Source organism: Gymnoscopelus microlampas, assembly GCF_963454915.1.
Source record: "Gymnoscopelus microlampas genome assembly, chromosome: 5".
Lineage (NCBI taxonomy): Eukaryota > Metazoa > Chordata > Actinopteri > Myctophiformes > Myctophidae > Gymnoscopelus > Gymnoscopelus microlampas.
In genome coordinates, this window is record NC_139942.1 from 54,121,099 (window position 1) to 54,135,384 (window position 14,286).

At 41.1% G+C, this 14,286-nt stretch overlaps 3 protein-coding genes across 3 annotated transcripts in view; all 3 read left to right on the top strand.

The window, feature by feature from the left end:
- LOC311046365 (uncharacterized protein) overlaps positions 1–742 on the top strand; it is a 6,935-nt gene extending 6,193 nt beyond the window's left edge. The window contains exon 5 of the mRNA XM_084058622.1: positions 703–742. Within this exon, the coding sequence (XP_083914748.1) occupies positions 703–734 (32 nt within the window). The 3' untranslated portion in view covers positions 735–742. The remainder of the gene's footprint in view (positions 1–702) is intronic.
- LOC311046361 (NXPE family member 3-like) overlaps positions 1–10,262 on the top strand; it is a 35,605-nt gene extending 25,343 nt beyond the window's left edge. Inside the window, exon 6 of the mRNA XM_084058618.1 lies at positions 9,479–10,262. Within this exon, the coding sequence (XP_083914744.1) occupies positions 9,479–10,032 (554 nt within the window). The 3' untranslated portion in view covers positions 10,033–10,262. The remainder of the gene's footprint in view (positions 1–9,478) is intronic.
- Positions 6,517–9,453, top strand: LOC311045988 (NXPE family member 3-like; the record flags this gene model as incomplete). Its single annotated transcript, XM_084058058.1, has 5 exons — positions 6,517–6,606; positions 6,789–7,546; positions 7,648–7,718; positions 8,324–8,539; positions 9,425–9,453. The coding sequence occupies 5 exons, from the start codon at positions 6,517–6,519 to the stop codon at positions 9,451–9,453; spliced, it is 1,164 nt and encodes a 387-aa protein (XP_083914184.1).
- Positions 10,263–14,286: the final 4,024 nt, after the last annotated feature.

Below are 14,286 nucleotides of genomic sequence, written 5' to 3' on the forward strand. Positions count from 1 at the left end.
AAGTGACTACTGTAAGTACATGTACTCAAGTACTGTACTTAAGTACACGCATTCCATGATGAGTGAGTGCCGGATGTTTCTTTTATCCATATTTCCTGGCGACAAAAGAGTAGTTTGAAAACACTAAATTAAGGCTTATTATAAGAGGGCGAATACATTAAAGAAAGTGGGTATCATATTCATAATTGACTGGCACCAATTTTCTTTTTTCTTTTTTTTCAGGGAATGCAAAAATATACATGCCAAATACAATGGTTCTCTTCAGGTAAGACTCTTTTAAATCACTTTTTATCATCACTGCCTGAGCTTTGCCAGTTGCACTGGGAAAAAAATCGTTTCTAAGCATTTATAATACTGTCTTTGTTAAAGATTTAAGTTGAAGAAAAGTTAGTTACAGTAGACAGATTAAAGGGGTAGTTCACCCCCAAAATGACATCGGTTAGTCACCCCCTGGACACTTGAATTCATGGATATAAGAGACACAGTAAGAGACACAAAGAGTCTCCTTTGTATCTCCTACCGGAACCGCTGCCTACCGGTCCACTAGTCATCAAATTATTGTCTTAGGAAATCATTCTTAGGAATGATTTTTTTGGGGGGTGAACTATCCGTTTAATACACTGTATATAAAAAAGGTGGGGGTGGGGGGAGTAACGGTAAACTTTATGAAAGAAAGTCAAAGGATGTGTTTTTGCCCTCTAGCTTCCAGCAATGGGGAATCCAGGACCTGTTAATAGTCAGGACTCGGACACTGGACTTGAAGTTTCTTCACCAACCATCTACTCTTTAGTTCAGAATCCCTCTGTACCTACGGCCACCACCCAGACCAGAGACACCACGACCATGACCTCTGACACCCTGTATGCCAACCACTGAAAAGAGACAGTGGTGTAAAGTAAACTAAGTACATTTACTCAAGTACTGTACTTAAGTACAATTCTGAGGTATTTGTACTTTACTTGAGTATTTCCAGTACTTTTACTTCTACTCCACTACATCTCAGAGGCAAATATTGTACTTTTACTCCACTACTTTTATTTGAACTCTTTAGTAACTAGTTTCTTTGTAGATTTTGATTATTATTACAAAACATACATTCAGCCCTATACATTTCGGCCATTTGAAAATAGCCGATCTACAAGCTCACAATGCGTTGCGATGCGACACATTGTGAGCTTGTAGATCTGCTATTTTCCACGTATTCTTTATACATTTGAAAACATGAAATGGGACATTCTGCATAATTAGTTTGCATAACTTTTACTTTTGGTACTTTAAGTAAAAAATTGCCAATACTTTTGTACTTTTACTCAAGTACATTTTTAATTACAAACTTTTAACAGAGTATTTCTATATTGCAGTTTTGATACTTTTACAGCAAAGTAAAAATGTGAGTACCTTTTCCACCACTGGCTGGATTGACCAGTCGTGGAAAAGATGGATGATGACAAACACAGAATCTAATTGTAAAGGGCAATACATGAATATTAATTGAAGCTTTATTTTGGGAATATTTGCTGTAGATGTTTACAGTAAAGCATTTTGATGCACTAGTGACTGAGGGGAGGAATGTAATATAGTGGTACAGTATATGTTTCCACCTGGTGGTTACAATATGCAATGGCAGTTTTAATATTAGGCTACTGTAGGCTGCATCCTGAACCTGAAAAGGTTAGGTTTGAGTTGGCAATGTCATTTAGCCAAAGAGAAACATGTGAGGAGGTGGAACAAGCTGCCTGTGAGCATATTGAAGTGCTCATGTGGCCAATTATAGTCGCTTCTTTTGGACTTGTTTTCATATACCTGGTTGCTTATTACTCTCGTAAATTCTGGCAATTGTGAGGCTCCTGTAGCAGGAGCCTCACTGAGGGCTTTAACATTGGACACCATACACCCAAAGTTTACTTCATAGGCTCAAGCCTTTGATTGCCTTTCAATAAAATCACATTTGATAGACATAAGTATCACCTACATGTTACGGATTAGAGAGAATTTCATATTTTTGTAATCAGTTCATTATTTCCTGCGTAATCGATGAATAAAACTGAAGTGTGTAATTTGGAGAGCATTGCGTGACGCACAAATTGTCTTATTTGAATAGACCAATAGATCATCTTATACAACCACAATTAACACGAGGAATTGACACTCTCACTTCTGCTGATTACAGGAAAATTATAATCACAGAGATTTGTTGAGAATTAGGAGAGAGGGAGAACTCTAATGTTGTGCCGCTGTGTGCCCTGGCCGTCTGTCCATTTCAGGCACGTCGTACCAAACCAAGTTGGCATTGCGGGTGGTTTTAGATTCCGCTATGTGCTTTCCCAAACGTGTGTGGCCAAAATAGCAATTTTGGGGATAAAGCAACAACACGCCCACAGGCACACCTCCATGCGCAAATAATGCAGTTGGCATAATGAATAGTGGGTATATCGGCCGCAAAATACAGTTTAGGGACAGTGCCAGCTCCTTTGTCTGTATTATACTGGTGATGGGCAGAAATTCACGGTTAGTGGTTAGTATAGCAGTGCCAAAAATAGGGGCTTAGGTCTTTTGCCCTCATGTTTTTTAATGTTTTTTAGATGTGTTGTTTTAAATGCAAATGTTTTTATTCCGTGCTGTAGCACTTTGAGGTTTGTTTCAAATGTAAAGTGCAATATAAATAACATCTATTATTATTATTTTTACTTAATAATTATTTTTATATAGTATATATATATATATATATATTATTTTTATATTATGTATATATTTTAATATATTTTTTTATATAATTCTTTTTACATAAAAGGCTTGTCAGTCATCTATGATGTATCTATTAGGTAGGAATGACTCCAAGAGCAGAGGCTACACAAAAGCCACTTTGTCACACATCCAGTCACATCAGTCACAGACAGTAGGCCTACACATTTAAAATGACTGCACATCAAATCCAAATAATCAGTGAACGGCGCACTGTCCATTTGACCAAACAAACATATCACATCAGCAGTGGTGTAAAGTAACTAAGTACATTTACTCAAGTACTGTACTTAAGTAGAATTTTGAGGTATTTTTACTGCCAATACTTTTGTACTTTTACTAGAGTAAATTTGGATTACCTGACTTTTACTTGTAACAGAGTGTTTCTACATTGCAGTATTGATACTTTTACTTAAGTAAAACAATATTGAGTACTTTTTCCACCACTGTTTATGGGGCCTGTTTCCTTCTCTCGCCATTCGTAGAGAGGCAACATTGTGTTTTATTCATTTATAATGCCCTGTGTGGAAATAAGCTCCCATTGGCTGTCTTTTCTTTTTTTTGTAATCCTATTTAGTTGACCTTGTATTTGAACTGTACTTTCATGTGCCTTTTTTCTGCAAACTTCTAAATAAAGTATTCAATCAGTCAATCAATAAGCTCCCATTCTATTCAACTTCCTTTTTAGAACCAAAAACTACAGGATATCAAACACGCTCACACACACATTTGACTCATCACTCCACCAATGAACAGTGAACAAGGAAAGACATTTCATCTTCTATGCTCCAGACAAATGGAACAAACTCCAGGACAACTGGTCTCTATAGAGACATTTAGGGTGGATTCAGACTATGGTCCCAGGTGAGCATTATTGCCACACTTACAGGCCTGTACTTGTTGAGTGAGCCTTTCCTCTCAGACATAAAGGCACTAGTTATGTATGTGTGGCTGAAATTATAACCCTCTCAAGCTGCCTGTGACCATACAAGAGAATTGTTTTCAGTACATCAGGGATATAAATAAGCTGGACGTGTATGAATAGTGTGCAATAGGGAAGAACAAATCATCAAAGGTATAAGACTGATACAGTATATGTCTTGTTTGTATTCACACAATCATTGTTCACATCTTTATACAACTAACATAAATCTGACTATTGTACCATTGTAATGGCATTAAATATAAAATCTGTTAAGTTCACTAAGTCATTCATTTCACTAAAAGTTCATAAATGTACAAACTCTACTGCTACTGTACATGACAATAATACATCAGTTATTCACTTATTTGTTGAAATAAACCATGTAATAATTAAAATATACATAAAGGCCTGCTCTTGTTTTTTATCTTTTGTGAAATTCTGGTGACTGTGAAGCATCTCTTGACAACTGGTCAGCAGAAACCAGATGCTGCTCTTCTAACATATCTTGCTAAATAGTAACCTACATCTACAGTACATGTACAAGCTCACGACACGTCGCAATCTGATGCGTTGTGAGCTTGTAGATCAGCTCATTTTAGCTCTTAAAGACTTAAAGACAGGAGGAGGCCAAGTTCAGAGCCCTGGGGGACCCCAGTCAAAGAAGTATAAAGGGTTTTTCCTTTTTCCTTTCTAAATTGTCCAACCCACCTGCATCTGAACAAAGTGGATGTGCAAATAATATTTCCTTTGCATAGAATTCGAATTTGACAATTATTATTCTGTCTTATCTTTACCCTGTATCGCAAAATACCTGCAATAATTCAAATACATGTCTAAATGGGATTCTGTCACAATGGATTTTATCCATTATTATTATCATTTTTCCTGGTTTAGTTGTAAACAGTGTTGCCAGATGTACGATAATTATCGTATTTGTACTATAATTTTACCCTCTGTACGATGTACGATCAATAATTCCAAAAATGCCCAAATTTACGATAATTTCGCCATATCACAAAAAAGTGTGTGAATTTACTAAATTCCCTGGCTGCTGCTTAAGGATCCGGTTTAGCTTTTCAAAATAAGCCAAGAAATCAGTAAATCTGACCCTTTATCTGTACTTGGAGGCATTAAAAACACCGGTCGTGTCTTTCCACTCTAGTTTCAGGCTTTTATTTGTGTAAGGTAGGCTACAGGAAGTCGCCTGCTTCCACACAACATTGTGTGATGTTTTTTTTGTCACGTAGGAGCCTCAAACAAGGTTGTTAATTACACTAAATACGCACTTTTTTGTTTTATTACATATTTACACCTGTGATTTATCTTTTTCAGTCCCAAAAAATGATGCCATTAAGGTCTATCAAAATCCCTTACAACCATAAGTAGGACCTATTGGTTTAAGGATTGTTGTAAGGGCCATAGGGGAGTATTTACCGTGGATGCTCTACCAGGGTGGCAGCAGCCAGCTGTCTGTCCAGGCCTAATTTCTCAAGAACATATTCTGCTCTGCGTTTGAATCTGGCAGGGGGGGTTCGTCATATCGCGTACGCACTGGCCTACAAGTGGGCATGCCTTCAGATCAGGAAGCAGGCCGCGCTGTGTGTGTGTGTGTGTGTGTGTGTGTGTGTGTGTGTGTGTGTGTGTGTGTGTGTGTGTGTGTGTGTGTGTGTGTGTGTGTGTGTGTGTGTGTATGTGTATATGTGTGTATATGTATATGTGTGTGTATATATATATATATATATATATATATATATATATATATATATATATATATATATATATAGTGATTATAATGCATTATATAAAGTGGTACAGCGTATTCTTCAACAGCATAGATAGGAGCATGACAAGTATCTTTTGCAAAAACTAATTCACCGGAAGTTGCGGTTTAAACGTGACAGAGCATGTGGCTATAAATTCATGCACTTGAGAAACAATGAGAATAGAAAGGCATAGTACTTCCTTTCTACATACAGTCTTCCATACAGAGCAGCATGCCGTTGAGAATGTCTGCTTTTTAGGTATAGTGGGACTCCTCATCTGCATAGCAGCTTCAGGTATGATGAACTCCTATCTATATGTTTATTTATATTCATTATATATATTTGGTTGTAACTTGTTAACGTTGTTGTTGAAACCTACTATAATTGAAGTGGGTAGACATAACCATGAGTGCATGCTACACAGGTTACAGGTTAAACTGCATGCTACACAGGTTACATGTTAAACTGCATGCTACACAGGTTACATGTTAAACTGCATGCTACACAGGTTACATGTTAAACTGCATGCTACACAGGTTACATGTTAAACTGCATGCTACACAGGTTACATGTTAAACTGCATGCTACACAGGTTACAAGTTAAACTGCATGCTACACAGGTTACAGGTTAAACTGCATGCTACACAGGTTACAGGTTAAACTGCATGCTACACAGGTTACAAGTTAAACTGCATGCTACACAGGTTACAAGTTAAACTGCATGCTACACAGGTCACAGGTTAAATAAACTGCATGCTACACAGGTCACAGGTTAAATAAACTGCGTGCTACACAGGGACTACTAGGGAGTCACTCGTAACGTTGCTAAAGAAATTAGTGCTGAATTGTCAGATGTCATGAAAGCTGTGAAGAACACACCCTGTTCTAATTCACCATTCTGAGGTTCGATGGATGGATCCTTATTTATCACGCGTGTTGAAGTCATGTGTCTAGTCAGGAGTTTTCACTTCTCCAAAACAGCACAGAGCTGGCTGACAATTTCTTTTGCTGTTCAACTTTTTCCTTAATTCTCATTTTCCACCTTTTTGGTTACGATATAACAGGGACTATGAATTTGAGGTGAAGATGCATCGTTGTAAAAAGTTTGCAGTCATATTCCTCCTACTGGCTCTGTCTGCTCTGATCTTTCTGCTGCGTGACAACAACATTCTTCAGGTGAGAACTTGATGTTGAGTGAAATTATTTCATGGCATTTCATTTCTAAACACCAACAATCAAAAAAAGCCTGTATAACTCAATGCATTCCTTCCTTTCCCCCTTTAACTTCAGAATTTATACTGATATTTCTATAGTCACTCTTGATAATATTTGTTAATCTCCTCTCCTCAAACCCTCAGATTACCCAACAGATCACACTTAAAGTCAAGAGCACCATCCTCCTTGAAGGTTCTCCTCCTCAACACCACAACCTCAGCCTCTGGAGCTGCCAGGGACAGAAGCTGTCTCCTGAGGATGCTCTGGAGGAACACTCCCTCCTAGACTCCATAGACTGGCCTGAACATCCACACTTTCCTACAGGCGTGTACTTCAATCAGACCAGTGACCCCGCACACAGCCACTTCACTATCCTCCCAGCAGAGGGAGGTAGAGAGCGGCACGTAGGGGGGCATCTGCAGGCTCTCATCCAAATGCACGACTTCCAGGGACGGCCCAAACGCTACGGGGGAGACGTCTTGCTCGCTCGGCTGCACGAGCCGACCCTCGGAGCGGGCGTGGTGGGGCAGGTGGTGGACCACCTGAACGGCTCCTACTCTGCCGTGTTGCCCTTGCTCTGGGAGGGCCGTGCGCAGGTGGAGGTGACACTGGTTCATCCCAGCGAAGCCGTCACCGTGCTGCGCAGACTGACCAGGGAGCAGCCAGACAGAATATTCTTCCAGAGCGAGTACCGCTCAGGCTCTGTCTCTGAAACCACAGTTTGTAATGTTTGTCTGCCAGCAAGCCAGCAGCAGCCACTTTGCAATCATACAGACCTCCACACGGGGGAGCCCTGGTACTGCTACAAGCCTAAACAGCTGAACTGTGACAAACGCATCACCCACATCAAGGGAGGCTTCAACCAAAACATCAGATCTGATGAACAGACACTCTTTCAAAAGTAAGCAAGGGGGGAAACTGATCTCTTGTTTTCTTGGTCATTTTTTTTCTTCTTTTTGTTTTGCTCAATACTAAATAAATCTTGTGTCTATTTCTCCACAGTCTGATCAACATGAAAGTCCCAGTTAAAGCTTCAGTGTCTGACAGTGTCAGAGTGTTGCCTAAGGAAAAAGGTGAATGATGAAACTAGCTATTAAAGGGGTATTTCACAAAAAAACGTCCTGGGTCATTTTAATATCCTGCACTCTGGATAGTTTTTAAGTTCAATATTTAGATAATTGATATTTATTTGATCAGACACGCCCCCATCCTTTATAATTCCATTGAACTTTACACTCCATTTTAACCATGTCAAAGCTGAAAACACGTACCTGGTTCTAGTGGCTGATATTGTCCTTCTAATGCGTGAGGGGCTGTTTTATCAATTAATTAGTCTCTTTATTTTTCTCATTTGCAAAAACAAAAAACGACACATTAGAAGGACAATATCAGCCACCAGAACCAGGGACGTGTGTTTTACGTGAGTCTAACACGGTTACAATTGAAGTTCAACGGACTTATGTAGAAGGGTAGCATGCATGCTGAATATCAAATGTCTAAATATTGAATCAAACTACTTAAAAACTGTGTGGGGTGCACAAAAGCCAGAGTAGACGTTTAAAATTAAAAGTGTTTTAAAATACAACAACAGCCACGCTGTTCCCATGTGGATCCTGACTTCCACCGTGTGATGTTTTCTAAATGAATGTTTTACTTGTTGTTCACATAAACCACCCAGAGTTGAAGAACTGCAGTGTGACGCCCCCTGGACCCCCCCCTGGACCCCCCTCTGGATATTACTACCAGGGGGTGTGGCGAGCCCTCGGTGGCACCACAGTGCATCAGTTCAGCAATGCCTCTGCCATCACACAGTGCCTGAGGAACAAGGCCGTACACATGTATGGAGACTCCACCGCTAGACAGTGGTTCGAGTACCTCACTGCAGCTTTACCAGGTAACATGTACTGTACTGTAGGCCAGTCATTCTACACGATTTTAATTTCAAGGACCCCCAGTTTGATAAGCATTATAGGCCATGGACGCCCTTTTGATTCAATGTTTTAACTCCGTGACCCCCCATTCTACATTGAGGGTGTTCATTTATCTCAGGGTGTTACAGATCCGTTTTTGGCACCCCCTGGTCCATACCCCGGACATCTTGAATTTAGCTCCTTCAGCTCCATAGCTCCATCAAAACTATCTTTCTGTCAAAAGAATGGTTCTAACCTGCTCCACAGAAAACACAAGCATATACTGTAGAGATGGAGAAATGACTTCAATTTACTTTTCTTGACCAGCAACTAGTTAGGACTGCTGCACAGTATTACTCCATCTACTGCCCACAGTCTGAAAATCCACTAGCACATGGTTTCATGTCAATTATGCAATAAGTCATAGACTCTAGACTCTATTTTTTTTTATTTTAAACAATTCTGTCCTAATTGAAAATCAGATTCATAGTGGTTATATTTGAACATATTTAAAAATGACTAATTTCATACATATTTTGTAGTGTAATGATTTCAAGTGAGCTTAAGTGACATTAAACTACTCCTTATTTGTCTGGGGACCATCCAGTCAAGGACCCCTGGTGGGCTGGGGACCAATCACCACCCTAGCACTCCTAATTTAATTTCGTCAGCACCTCATCTGTTTAGATATTCACATTATGTTACTTACAGTAGATCATAAGCCATGTGTTTGAGTAGACAGATGCTGATGTCTACCTGCTAGCCTACACACATGCTTGTTTTAGCAGCACTCACTCACACACACTTGTTGTAGGATTCATGACGCCTACTCTGATTTTGCTCTGTATTAGTATGTCTCTCTGGATAAGAGCCTCCAGCTCTCCCCCCAACTGTGTGAAAATGTGTAGATCTCTCTGTTCCAGACCTCAAGGAGATGGACCTGCACAGCCCAAAGCAAGTCGGACCGCTCATGGCGGTGGACACCGGCCATAACATCGTGGTGAAGTACCGCTGCCACGCACCCCCGATACGCTTCCCCACCGTTCGCACCAGCGAGCTGCGCTACGTGGCCAACGAGCTGGACGGCCTGGCCGGGGGTCCCGACACCGTGGTGGTCCTCAGCGTCTGGTCCCACTTCAGCACGTTCCCCGTCGAGGTCTACATCCGCCGGCTGCGGGGTATCCGCGGGTCCGTGGTGCGCCTCCTGGACAGGGCTCCCGGGACCCTCGTGGTCTTCCGCACGCCGAACCTCAAAGCTCTGGACCTCTACGAGACCCTGACCAACAGTGACTGGTACTCGTGGCAGCAGAACAGGGTGCTCAGGGCCATGTTCAAGGGCCTGAGTGTTGTTCTGGTGGACGCCTGGGAGATGACGCTGGCACACGACCTGCCTCATCGTCTGCATCCACAGCCCCCCATTATCAAAAATATGATCCATGTTCTCTTGTCAAACATCTGCCCACAGACACAGAGGTGACCCACTAGGCTTGTGTGATAATGTAATACAAATCTAATCATGTGGCTATCAGGATCCACATAGGAACGCTGTGGCTCCAGTGTGGATCTCAGACTTCATGTGGTTCAGCCTGTGACGGCATTCATGTGATGTTAGGATCGTGATGAGAGTGTGTAAATACGGGCACATCATCACACCCATACTCCATTCACTGCTCTGGCTTCCCATCTCCTCCCGGACAGAATACAAGATCTCTGTTAAAGGAGTAGTTCACCCAAAAACAAAATCTTATATTCTATCAATTACACACCCCATGAAGCATTGAATTCATGGAGATTTTTTAGTTTTGTCACATTCCTAAGCCAATGATTTGATGACCGACGGAAAGATGCTAATGTATCCGGTAGGAGACTCAAAGGAGTCTCTTTGAGTCTCCTACCGTAAATACACCCGGTCATCAAATTATTGGCTCAGGAATGCGTCAAAAGCAACAAAAAAAAACTCCTATACCTCAAGGAACTGCTCAAGCCTCAAACCTCCTCTCTGGATAACCGCCTCCTAGCCCCCATCACCAAGCTCCTCCCACCCCCCATCACCAAGCTCCGCCCCATGGGCTTCGACCAGGCCTTCTGTTCAGCTGCCCCTCCACTGTGGAACTCACTCCTGGACCAGCTAAGAGCTCCTCAGTCTATTGATGTTTTCAAAAGAGGACTAAAGACTTCCCTTTTTAATAAAGCATTCAGGTTAGATTTTCCTGTTTTACCCTCTAGGTTTTTTGCCCCCAAGTTTTTAAATGTTTTTTTAGGCTCTTTTTATTTTAGATGTGTTGTTTTATGCAAATATTTTTATTTCATGCTGTAGCATTTTGAGGTTTGTTTCAAATGTAAAATAAAATGTATTATTTTGTATCATTTATTTTATTATTATTATTATGTCAGTAATCTATGATGCATTTATTAGGTAGGGATGACTCCTATTTTCAATACTTTTCTACTCCACTACATCTCAGAGGCAAACATTGTACTTTTTACTCCACCACAATTATTTGAAAACTTTAGTTACTAGTTACTTTGTAGATATTGATTATTATTACAAAACATACATTAACCACTTCAGCCCTATCTAAACTTTGGCTGTTTACTTTAAGTATATTTTGATGCCATTGCCCATTACGTTTGTACTTTTACTCAAGTCAATTTTGATTACCCAACTTCTACTTGTAAACACAGTGTTTCTACATAGTACTTAGTACTTCTTCCACCACTGTTTATGAGGCGTGTTTCCTTCCTTCCTTCATTTATAAGGCCCTGTTTTATTTGACAATAAGCTCCAATTGTATTCGACTTCATTTTTAGAAATGAATTTATACCCGTCTCAAGCTGCCTGTGACCATACAAGAGAATTGTTTTCAGTACATCAGGGATATAAATAAGATGGACGTGTATGAATAGTGTGCAATAGGAGGAAGAACCAATCATCAAAGGTAAGACTGATAGAGTATACTGTATGTCTCGTTTGTATTCACGCGATCATTGTTAAAAAATGTTCGCTTTAAAAGTATAAGTAGCGTAGCCTAATATACGGTCGAAGGACCATATAAAAGACCAAATACTCAACTGGTTGTTTAGACCTGACCCAAGACCTGCTGTGATGGTATCCAAGCAGGAATTAAACCGATATGCCCCTTGGCCACAGAGGGAGAAGGAGAATCAGTGGGAACGAATATGTGGGACGTGATTATCTGGGTTGTAAGGCCAGCTATAGAGGTAGTTGAGGTCTCTGGTTATCACCGATGAATCTGAACAAACCCAGAGATTCCTTTGCCTTTCATGTCGTTGGCTATACGCTGATGGCTGGAAAAAACGTTTCAGAGCATACTTGCCAGCATTGGTCATAAATGGATACCACCACGAGCTAGACGAGCTAGATTCTTCAACTTCAGAACACTTTCCTACAGGCCGGCGTGTACTTCAATCAGACCTTTCTTCACTTTTAGACCGCTGATAAACATTAACATTATACTGCCCTCAAAACAGAGGTCGCACAAACCCTAGTAAAAAATAGTAACCTACATCTAACATGTACAAGCTCACGACACGTCACAATCCGATGCGTTGTGAGCTTGTAGATCAGCTCTTTTTAGCTCTTAAAGACTTAAAGACAGGAGGAAGTCAAGTTCAGACCCCTGGGGGACCCCAGTCAAAGAAGTATAAAGGGTTTAAAATGTTAAATAAAAACTTTGATGTTTGTTTCAGACGCAGTGACCCCAGCAGTCCTACACCCAGCAGGGCCCCCAGTGTCATTCAGCCCCGATTCCATGTTACCTGACTGTGTGGACTTTATAGATGGGAAATGTTATTGTATTTTCATTTCCTTTCTAAATTGTCCAACCCACCTGCATCTGAACAAAGTGGATGTGCAAATAATATTTCCTTTGCATAGAATTTGAATTTGTGAAAATTATTACACTGTCTTACCTTTACCCTGTATCGCAAAATACCTGTAATAAATGTTTGTATTCCTCCTTTTAAATACATGTCTAAATGGGATTCTGTCACAATGGATGTTATCCATTATTATTATCATTTTTCCTGGTTTAGTTGTAAAACAATGTGTATACTGTATAGGCTATATTTGACCTGAAAACGTTTAAACATCTCCTTGGACCAAAAGTATATTTGGTTCTAAATAAACAATGGGACAAACACACTTACACCCTTTTAAGATGGAAGCAGCCCGTAAATGGTGTGTGATTCTGAGGGAGGCTCTATTTTGGGTTATTTTAGAGAGCCATGTTTCAGTACTTTTACTTCTAGAGACTAACTAAGCACAGAATGCAAAGAAAGAGTAGCGTGTCAGACAAACCAAAATGCGACACATCTGACAAACACAATAACGCACGCACACACACAGAGCCGCCCCCCACCCCGCAAACTTTACTCCACACAAAGTGTGACTGTGCGTGCGTGTCTCAAACACCGGCAGTCAGCAGACGCATGCGTTATGTGCGCAATGAGCGCATGCATTGACAGACAACAACATTGTTTATTAGACGTTATCAAAATGTCTATAACAGTGCTTTGCAATCAGCCTATTATTATTAGAGCCGTGGTCACGGGGAAAGTGCTAATCATCATTGTAAGCCCTCTGCACCACACACACACACACACACACACACACACACACACACACACACACACACACACACACACACACACACACACACACACACACACACACACACACACACACACACACACACACACACACACACACACACACACACACACACACACGCACACACACACACACTTCTTTTAAGGCGAAGTCCTTTATAAGGTCGGAAACATCCAATAGATGCAACGGGTGATTCAATGGACAAGTTAGATGGTTCAGTCTGTTGTCATGAATCGATGCAGTCCTCAGTCTATTTATGATCATTTCCAGTTAGCAACATGATCTTTCCCCACCATGTCAACATTGTAAAAGGCATGAGCTGTCGTTCTTTCAGTGGTAGTAGGATATGAGCAGCTCTCATATTTAGCCTACATTTGATGAGGAAACTTGTATGACAGAAGTGGGAGATACCATGTCGAGTCACCATAAAGGGTTAGATAGGGGAGTATAACAATATGAAAAACAAAAAAACAGATTTTTTTTTTAAATACAAAATTCAATAAATTAAAGCTAAAGCCCAAATAAATTAAAAAAATGACCCCCCCCCCCCCCCCCAGCAGTGGTGGCTTATCCAACGGACTTGAGGTGCTGAAGCACAGGGCACCAACCTGGGGGGGGGCACCAACCTGGGGGGGGGCACCAAACGGCGTGAGCCAGATTCAGAACGTCATGCCTATACCGACGTGGTATTACAATTTGCCTATCCATGCTCCAGTCATCCTGACCCGATGCATCGAGTGGAGAACATTTACGCACAAGCAGGGTTTCACTCAGAAAGTCCCCCTTTGACATAGACTCCATCTCCTCAGTAACAGCACTGTCAAACAGCTCTGTCACCTCCACATTGTTCCTCTGCTCTGCAACGAGCTTCTCTCCAGACAGGGCCACGTCTCCTGACTCAACGGACAGGGACACCTCTGTCTCACATGGGGCACTGACCTGCAGCGACTCCACTGACACCACGTCGGTCCCACCCACAACAGCACCATCAGTCCCACCCTCATCCCGCTCTACCATAAAACTGTCACTCAAGTCAATTTCACCATTATGGCTTGCCAGCTTTTCAGCCAAAGAACGGGTGACAACACAGGAGGCAAA